Genomic DNA, 10,698 nt, shown 5'->3' on the forward strand with positions numbered 1-10,698 from the left:
AAATTGTGTTAGAAATTATTTGGGAAATCATGAAACGCATCAGCAAAAACATCATTTTACAAATTCTAAAATAGAATATAATGGTATCAGTGATATTTCTCTGGGACCATATGATGGGCCTAACAGATTAAGGAAAGACAATAGAAATATTTTAGATTGAAGAAGGCTTCTAATTCTTTTGTATATGGCATAGTAATTAAACTGGGATAATGTGATCTATACCCACACCAAGCTTTATGGTTTCAAATTCCAAGGATTGCAATCAATGCTTCAGTTTACTCTGCTCTTGACCCTTAGAGTCCCAAGCTTAGTGCCATTTAATACTTCTATTATTGGCCTATAAGGGGGAATAGAAAATGATATGCATTAATTATGAGTGGCTGAAACATAAGGTCAAAATAAAATCAACACACAAGAGAAACATCTGAAACAATCATAAGGAAAGTGAAACTACACAATACAAGATAGAGGTAAACGGCTCCTGTGTCAGTAGAGCTCAGTGAGAAGCTGTCTTACTGATATTCATTCTAGCATGAGTTAACTAGAAAACTGCTCGATGGTACAGTGACCCAGCAAGAAAGAGTTCTGGAACATATTCACTTTCAGGCTTTTGAATTGTGTTTGTGATGGTGAAAACAAAAGTGATCACTACCACTTATTACTGAGCACCTACTATGTGTCAAAAATCATATTGGGCATTTTACATTAATGAATTTATTAACTTGTCCTAACAGTGCTACACAGAGTTGGCAAATATAGTGCATAAAAACACAGGGTGCCCATTTAAATTTGAGTTCAAATAAACAACTAGTAATTTTTTTATTGTAAGTGTACCCCATGCAATATCTGGGACATACACCAAAAAGTATTTGCTGTTTATCTGAAATTGCTGTGAGTCCTGTATTTCATCTGGCAAACCCTAAGGCCATAAAACAGGTATTAATATCCTCATTTTGCTGGTGAGAAAACTGATATTCACAGAAATTATATAATTTGCCCAAGTCTGCATAGCTATCAGGTAACATATCTGGGTTCAAAATCTCTAACAACAAAGCTTATATCCATAACCAGTATAATGCCCTACCTCTTTTATTAGGCTCTTTCTATAGGAATGGCCATCCATCCATTCTCCTGTTGGTATTCTAATTGACCTTCAAAGTCTCAATTCATAGACCATATGTTTTGTGAATCCTTCTTAGATTTTTCCAAGTAAGAATATTCCTATAACTTTAGTTTTATCTTTGTTCTAGCCCCTTAAAAGAGTTTGACTTCTATTATAGAAGGTTATGTACAGGTCCCTGTAGTGGACATTCCTCTATGTGCATTTCTCTTTTCTAACATTACCTCTATTTCGTTTTGGGGCAGTGTCTTTCCCTTACTACATGTAGCCCAGGTGGGAGGAGAAATCAAGGGATCTTACAATCCTATTATAAAAGCTGAAGGGACAAGTCTCTTTCTGCCCTATCCTTTCTTTCATCACCACCTCCCAACCAAGGAAAAGGTGCATGACCAAAAGACTGTTTCTCCTAAGTCTTGAAAATTAAGACAAATGGTAATTAAAATAACAAATAAGATAAATGGTAAGGGTTCATTTATTTTAGATAATCAAGGAATTTATTTCTTGGTTTCTGTTCCTTTTCCAAGGATGGTTTCTACAGGCTTTCCATCCATATCTTCCAGAATTAAATGCCTTCTTTGCTTGGATTAAATTATTAGTTTCAGTTGCTTATAACCAAAGAACCCTGACTGATTGTTTCTCTGGACATGACTGTAAGCTCGCTAAGGTCCATGTGTAATAGAGTTCTACACCATTCCAGTCCCAAGGAATTATCTTCCAAATAAATATTTGTACATAGGAGGCACTCAGAAATGTTTATAAACTCAAAGGGGGATATATTAACTGAAATTGTTCAGGGCTGATAGCATAGATCTACAAGGCTATCTTGTTTTTTCTTTTTGTACTTCACAACCAGTCTGCGTGAGCTTTTAGAAAGCACTTTGAGAATTGGGATTATTAACTTTGTAAAAAGTGGATGAATCACTTGATAGGCCTCAATATTACTAAAATGTCCCTGATGCTTCCAAGATCTATGACTCACTACAAATAAGTTTGAGAGCTCTTCTATTATCTCTCAACAGAGAGCTATGATGCATTAGTGTAAGTACACTAAAAATAAAAGGATGTAACTCCAGTCACATCTATCTTACAGAATAGGAGTTTTAAATATATGTATTTAAAAACAGGTTTTTAAATTATAATTATAAATTATACTTTATAATTCTATGCTAAAGAACTGGTCTTATTTATTTTTTTCTACCTTTAGCCAATGCAAGTAGGGTTCAATATCTATGATAAAATTATGGATAAACATAGTGATGTGTTCTTAAGGTGAGACCAGTGACATGAGATATGCTAAATTATCCACACTGACATTACACCATTAGCAGATACCTTAACATTCCTTTAAATTTTTATTACATTAATTTCAGCATAGGATGTCAAGTAAACACTGACTCAATTCTGCCTCGGTCAGATATGAACAAATATTCTATGTAATTCTGGGTATTCACAGAGGCAGAAGTGGGTAGGATGGTAAACAATCTTAATAACATATCATTGAAGGAAGCACTGAAGAAACTAGGAAATGTTTCAGTTGGCAAATAGCTCAAGATGACTTTTTACACAACTAAAGGAACATCATTTGAAAGAATTAGATTTATTCTTTGTAACTTCAGAATGCAAACCCATACCCAGTGGGCGGAATAGATTTCAACAAACAGCAAATAATCATTTAATAAAACCTTCTCTGAATGATGGAGAGTACAAAGATAAATTGAATACAATTTCTGTCTTCCAAGAGAACTATGAAATCTAAAAAACATACTGATTTTTATAAGGCTTCCAAGTTCTGTGAAGTACTGGAAAGTGGGAGATCAATTGTGACCAGTTAGGTGTAGGAAGACTTTTGAGAGGACGTGGAATTGGGGTTACATTTTGAGGAATGAGAAGGCCTGGGTAGAGATTTAATGGGGAAAGAGGCATTTCAAAAAGTGAGAGGAGCTTATTAGAGAGACAGTGAAGAGCTGTAGATGGTTAAAAGAGAATAAGGCAAGTTATGGAGTACAAAAGATAAGCCAGTAAAAATAGGGAGAGGTTAAATTGCAGAGGGCTTGAAAAACTGGACTCATAAGGTTGCACTTTCTTCTGGACAGCCATAAAGACTAGAGGAGGGATAATATTGATGGTCTACTTTGGAGGAAAACTTTTAGATGATCCAGAAGAATAATTAAAGAAAGCTGTGGAAGGCAATTCCTCAACATCCAAAACCCTTCCACTGGGTGCCTCCATAATTCTCCTCCTATCATCAGTCTTTTCTCAGAATGTTCCCTTCATCATCTTGTTCTTATGAAACCCTGGCTCTTCCATAGGTCACTGCTTCCCTGTGGCTCTTTCCTATGGCACTCTTTTTCTCCTATAGTCCTGACACTGATGGACCTGGAGAAGAGGAAGTATCCTCCTTGAGTTTTAATGCCACCTTTAGGCCACTGGTCTTCCCTCTTCTCTAAGCATCCCCAGCCCTGAATCTCAGGTTGTTGTATTAACTTTCAATCCTTCATCACTGCATTGACCTGCTGCCTTCCAGGCAATGCTCCCTCATTTCTTACTGAGGTGAACTCCTGGCTTATTACCACTCTTCCAAACACTATTTAATTCTTGACAGTTTCATGTCTATATAGGGATCTTTCCCAAACCCTGGCCTTTCAGTCTCTGAGAATTCTTTCTTCCAATACTCTTGCCCTCTACCCTGTTAGAGCCACTCATTTCATACCCTAGTCTAGACCCTGTCATTTCTAATAACAACCCCCTCCATAATATCAGTGCCAAGCATTCCACTCTCTCATAAAAACCTCTTAACTTTCTAGCTTCTTCCTATCCTAACCTTGACACCCTTTCATCTGCTCTGAAACCTCCAACCAATTGATCCTTCAACTTCCCACTGTTCCTTATCCCCTTAATGGCTTCACTCCCCTCGTTACCAAGCCTGAATCACATAACTGTTATCATTCCCTCTCATGCACCTTTGATTCTCTCTTTTCCTAATTCCTTAGCAAAATCACAACCCTGAGTAAATGTAACTGTGCATTTGTTCTATGTCTTCACATATGTCCCTAAACAAAGTTAAAGAACAACACACAACCATGATGACCTGTCCTACTTTAATTTCATGACCATGAATCTCAAATGGGCTTTTAATGTGGGTTGGCTGGCAAGAGTATTTCCCCCACCTGTACCACATATCATCATACCATCTCCGTCTCTCTCCCTCTCTGAACAAGGCTTTATTCTCATTCTCAGTGATGACCTTGCTTCCCACATTACAGATAAAACTGATACAGTAGGAAAGGACTTTTTAGACCCTCGTCACCTTGACAACAGCCACACATACTCTCCCTTGCCATCTGTTATCACAGATAAATTATTCATGATCCTATTGTGCATAGCCCTCATCTCTCACTGACACCCACATCATGAATTCTCCCCTATCCTGAATATCATAAATTACCTGCTGGAGATATGCTATTTTGAAAAAAACAAAATGTTCTCTTGACTTTACCTCTTCTCCAGCCAGGATCTTATACCTTCACTAGCCTTCACAGCAAAACTGCTTTTAAAAAGCTGTCCATATCCAAAATATCTAATTCATATCCTTCCATTTTCTCTTACACTTTACTCAGGGGTTCATCCCCACCACTGCACCAAAACTGTTCTTATCAAAATCACTACTGATCTCCATTTTACTCAAATTAATGGCCAACTCTTAGCTCTCATCATACTTAATTTTCATCAACATTTAAACTACATAATCACTCCTCAATTCTTTATAAAATTTCTTTACTTAACTTCCAAAACATGTCATTTCTAGTTTCTCAATATCCTTGACAGTCATTCTTTCTTGGTCTTCATTCTCACCTACCTTTATTATTGGAGTCACCCAGATTCCATCCCTTAATTATTTCCCCTTCTCCATCTTTACTTCTTCCTTCTGTTATCTCTTTTCATTACAGGGCTTTAAAGACCATAAATATGGCAACAAAAGTTGATTTTATATCTCCTTTCCAGACCAGTCTCTCAAACTCCAGACATGTTTGTTCCACCACTCACATGATCTCGCCAGTCCTTGATATTATCATGTCCATAATCAGACTTCTGATCTTGGTCCTACTTCTTGAGACTCACCAAATCTGCTTCCCTTGCAGCCTTCTCCATCTCAGTTGATCCCAGCCCAATTTATTCAGGCCAAAAATCTTGGAGCCATCCTTATCTCTCCTTTCTCTCTTACCCCACATCTAATTCATTGGGAAATCTTGATGACCCAACATTAAAATACTTCCAGAATCCAAATTCTCACTACCATTTCTGCCACCCCTAGTTAGAGCTACCATCATCCCTTGACGGAACTGTTAAGATGGCTTCCTATTTGACCTTTCCCCTTTCACCCTCTCCATCTGTAGTGTATTCTCACATAATAGCTAATGTGGTCCTCTTAAAATTTAAGTCATATAGTGGGATTCTTCTGCTCAAAAACCTGTAACAACTCCTATTTTGCAGAGACCTCTAGGATGTTATAACAGCCTACAAGGCCCTGCTCCATCTGGTCCCTCTGGCCTATCTATGCTGGTATTTCCTCCTTACTCCAGGCTCAAGGGTCTCTGTAATGTCCCTCAAACTACCAGACTCTTTTCTCATTCAGTGATGTATCCCAAAACTTGAAGAGTGCCTGACAACATAAGAGGCCTTCAATAAATATTTGTTGAAGAAAAGCAGGTAGAACAATTCGGAAGGTATTAAAATTTGTCAATGATACCCCAATAAAGCTGGAAAAATTTTTAAGAAAAGTCGACTGTACTAGTCTCAAAAATAGCTAATGAAGGTTCAGTTCAATCCTCCCTTGCAAATATTATTGAAAGTACAAAGATAAATAGGCCAGAATCTCTGCCTTTGAAGACATTATGGTAGAGAGACAGGTAATTTAAAAATGTTAAAAGACAATGGAACAAAACGAGGGCATCCTAAGAGAGAGCAGCATGAACAAAGGTTGGGAGAAGTGAAATAGCATCATATGTTGGAGAGTTGAAAGCAAGTCAGTCTGTTTAGATGTGATGGTCTTGAAGATGTGACTACTTCGCTAAACTGCAGTCCCCAGTTACTCAATGAACACTAACCTAAGTGTTCCCGTGAAGACATTTTGCAAATGAAGTCCATAATCAGCTGCTTTCAGTAAGAGAGATCATCCTAAATAATCTTGGGAGGATTGATTCTATCCGTTGAAAGGTCTCAAAAGCAGAGCTGAGGCCTCTCTGTAGAAATTCTTACTGACAACAGCTTCACCTGTGTCCAAAAGTTCCAGCATGACATTCACGATGGCCTGCTCTATGGATTTCAGACTCCTCTATGTACCTTCCTAATTATGGAAGCCAGTTCCTTTAAATAAATCTCTAAATACCCATCTTCTACTGGTTCTGCTTTTCTGGTTGAAGTGGGACTGATATACTAGAATATAAAGTTTAAGGCAGAGGGGGCACAAATGAAGGATGAGAGGCAGAAGGACTACATCAGGAAGGGCATTTGTTTTTAACGTGCGCAGAGGTTGGAACTCTACCTCGTCATCAGTAGGATCAACAAGGCAAATGGCATGATTAGGGGTAGAGATGAATCATTTTCAATTTGATATAAAGGATGTACGAGGACAGGATGTACTAGGAAGAGAGAGATGCTAGTGACTGGGAAATCACCCCTGTTACCTGTCAGAGAGGTAGGAGGAAAACCAAGAAAGAAGGCCATCATGGAAGGCAAGGAACAGTGTTGTGGGGAAGCAGTGGCAGCCTGAAGCACCAAGTCTCGTGCATCAGAAGAGTCTGCCGCCCAGCACACTATGATAAAAGGAGGTCACTCAAGAACAGCTGTGATCTACAAATCAGACTGTACTAGGTTCAAGAGTGCCCGGGGCGCCTGGGTGGCTCAGTCGGTTGAGCGTCCGACCTCGGCTCAGGTCATGATCCCACGGTTCGTGGGTTCGAGCCCCGTGTCGGGCTCTGTGCTGACAGCTTAGAGCCTGGAGCCTGTTTCAGATTCTGTGTCCCTCTCTCGCTCTGCTTCTTCCCTGCTCATTCTCTGTCTCTCTCACTCTCTCAAGGATAAATAAACATTAAAAATTAAAAAAAAAAAAAAAAAGAGTGCCTGGGAAGTGACAAAGAAGAGAAAATAAGACTATTCTTTTAGAAGCTGGGCTTAACAGGGAGGAGAAAAAGTGGCAGAGGAGAAAAATGGACAGTGTCAAATAGAATAGGAGAAGCTTAAGCCTTTTTCATAGACTGAGGGGAAAAAGCCAACAGTAAGGCAGGGGAAAAGCTGAGAATGAGGGTACACACCCTTCTGTGTTCAAGAAAGGAGGGGTAGCCAAGGCCACAGGTGAAGGCTTGGTAGGACAGTGGGAGGACCTGCATTTTCTGAAAACTAAAGGAAAGAAAAGTATGATGAAAATAAGCAGAGGTAAATTTGGAGATGGAGGGTAAGGAATCTTCAGCAATTAATGCCTCACAGACCTGAGGTAGCTCACTGGGGTTAGGAAACAAGGTCATCAGTGGAGAGAGAGATGGTGTGACATATCTAGATATGGAGGCTTAGCTTTAGTCGAGTCAGGTAGCCACCTGTTAAGACATAACACAGCGGAATCAGGATCGCAGGACAGTTATACTAAAGGACTTCTGAACTGTCTCACAATTCAATGTTTCTATGAATCAGATTGGCAGAAATGTTGCCGTATTCGCTGATCTTTCCTCAGCACCCAAAACAATGCCTACCATAGAGCAGGTACTCAATAAATTCACTAAATGAATGAATGAGTGAATGCTTAGATGAACTTCTCATCCACACAAGCAAATAAAACCTTTCAGCTGAAATTATCTATTTTAATATAGACTCACTTTAACATTGTTAAGAAATCACAGATGTTTTCCAGAGCCTTGAAACTTAATACAGCTCCAGTCTGCTCTCCTCATCTCCAGAGAATATAACCAAAGCAAACCAGATAACTTAGGCTTCATAGTGGGCATTTTTAGCTTGGATTTTCCCCTGAACCATATTAGAGCAAATTATCAAGAAATGCCAAATCTTTATTTTGTTTTATTGTACAATATGGTTTTTTGAACTGAGTGAGAGTTTACTCACTTGGATTTTCATTTAGATTCTACCACTGTAGGTAGAATGTAGCCTTAACCTTTTATGACACATTAAGCTCTTTCTCTTCTTGGTCTTGGTGACATTCACCACTGACCAAAGAGAAGACAGGGGGGAAAAAACCCCAAAACTCTTAAAATAGCAAGTTTAAGTGGAAGTATGGTATAATTAAATCATAAGATACAATGCAGACAGCATTAGGTTGCTGCTAAAATGGGTGTCTAGAACATTCCCCATGCCTTACCTGGGTGGAAGACTTTGGTTTTTCCATTAGTGATTCCAGAAGAGCTTGCCTCCATTTTTATTGACCTTCTGCCTGGTGGAAGTGAGGAATGCCTGACCACAGGCAGGCGACGTGACCCTGGGCGGCTTGCGACACTTCGCCGTTGATGGATTTGCAAACGCTTTTCAGCCCCATGAATAGATAAACTTAAACCTGGAATCAGAAATAGAAGCATTACATTAATGAAGTCAGTTCTGAATGGCTATGATGCCAAATTATTTTCTAGTATGAGATACAGGCAGCATATGTAATTATGGTTCAAATTCTTAAGGGATGCTAATGACACTAGAATTTTTATACCATTGATTTCCACATTGCATTATTCACTGAATATTATTTCATTCAAAAGTGGATATCTTCAGGTATCATGACAAGAGCTCTATGCTCTTGGAGATCCAATAAAGTCAAATATTAAAATTCTGCCCCAAATCCTGGGAAAATATGCACTTATTTGGTTAGGAACTATTGCTGGGGTATTTTAATAAAAATTGAGAAACTTTTTTTCTTTCTTTTTAAAAAATATTTTAATTACAGTAGAGTTAACATACAGTGTTCTATTAGTTTCAGGTGTATAATATAGTGATCCAACAATTCCACATATCACCCAGGGCTCATCACCACAAATGTACTCCTTAACCCCCATCACCTTTTTAACCCATTCTCTACCCACCTCCCCTCTGATAATCATCAGTTTGTTCTCTATAATTAAGAGTTTGTTTCTTGCTTTGTCTCTGTCTCTTTTTTTTTTTTTTTAGTTTTGCTCATTTGTTTCTTAAATTCCACATGAGTGAAATCACATGGTATTTTTCTTTCCCTGACTTATTTTGCTTAGTATTACTCTCTAGCTCCACTCATGTTGTTGCAAATGGCAAGGTTTCATTCTTTTTTATGGCTGAATAATATTCCATTATATATATATATACACACACACACACACACACACACACATATATATTCCACATCTTCTTTATCCATTCATCCATTCATTGATGGACACTTGGGCTGCTTCCATAATTTGGCTACTGTTAATAATGCTGCAATAAACATCAGGGTACATGTATGCCTTTGCATTAGTGTTTTTGCATTTTGGTTGGTAAACACCCAGTAGTGCAAATCCTGGATCCTAGGGTAGTTCTATTTTTAATTTTTTGAGGAACCCCCATACTGTTTTTCACAATGGCTACACCAATTTGCCATTTGCCATACTGTTTCCTGCCAACAGTATGAGAGGCTTCCCCTTTCTTTGCATCCTCAGCAACACTTTTTTGTGTTGTTGATTTTAGCCATTCTGATAGGTATGAGGTAATATCTCACTGTAGTTTTGATTTGCATTTCCCTGATGATTAGTGATGTTGAGCATCTTTTCATGTGTAGAGCATCTTTTCATTCTTTGTAGAAATGTCTATTCATGTCCTCTGTCCATTTTTTAATTGAATTATTTGTGGGGTTTTTGGTTTTGAGTTATATCAGTTTTTTATGTATTTTGGATATTAACAACAATTTATCAGATATGTCATTTGCAAATATGCATTTGCAAAGAAACTTATTTTGATGTAGTCCCAGTAGTTTATTTTTGCTTTTATTATATAGTGTTCTTTGTATCTTTTTACAGGTTTTGTTTTAAAATCTATTTTGTCCAACTGAAATATTGCTACTCCAGCTTTCTTGTGATACCCATTTGCATGATAAATGTTTCTCCATCCCTTCACTTTCAATCTGCAGGGGTCTTCAGGTCTGAAATGAGTCCCTTGTAGGCAGCATATAGATGAGTCTTGTTTTTTTATCCACTGTCACCCTATGTCTTTTGACTGGAGAATTTTGTCCATTTACAAGCAAAGCAATTATTGATAGATATGTATTTATTGCCATTTTGTTACTTATTTTGTTGTTGTTTTTATGGTTTTCCTCTATTTTTTTCTTTCTTTCATGGTTTGTTGGTTTTCTTTAGTGATATACTTAGACTGCTCTTTATTTTTTGCATATTTATTAGTGGGTTTTGATTTGTGGTTACCATTAGGTTTGTGTATAACATCTTCTGCATATAGCAGTCTATATTAAGTTGACGGTTGCTTAAGTTTGAACCCATTCTTTACTTCTCTCCCCCCACCATGTTTTAGTTACATGGTGTCATATTTTACATCCTTTTATTTTGTGGATCCCTTGACTGATTACAGGA

At 37.9% G+C, this 10,698-nt stretch overlaps 1 protein-coding gene across 1 annotated transcript in view; it reads right to left on the bottom strand.

Moving 5' to 3' along the window:
• ANO4 (anoctamin 4) overlaps nucleotides 1–8,665 on the bottom strand; it is a 240,671-nt gene extending 232,006 nt beyond the window's left edge. The window contains exon 1 of the mRNA XM_039245598.1: nucleotides 8,484–8,665. Within this exon, the coding sequence (XP_039101529.1) occupies nucleotides 8,484–8,538 (55 nt within the window). The 5' untranslated portion in view covers nucleotides 8,539–8,665. The remainder of the gene's footprint in view (nucleotides 1–8,483) is intronic.
• Nucleotides 8,666–10,698: the final 2,033 nt, after the last annotated feature.

Source organism: Hyaena hyaena, unplaced genomic scaffold (assembly GCF_003009895.1).
Source record: "Hyaena hyaena isolate Hyena2069 unplaced genomic scaffold, ASM300989v1 scaffold_261, whole genome shotgun sequence".
In the NCBI taxonomy this organism is placed as follows: Eukaryota; Metazoa; Chordata; class Mammalia; order Carnivora; family Hyaenidae; genus Hyaena; species Hyaena hyaena.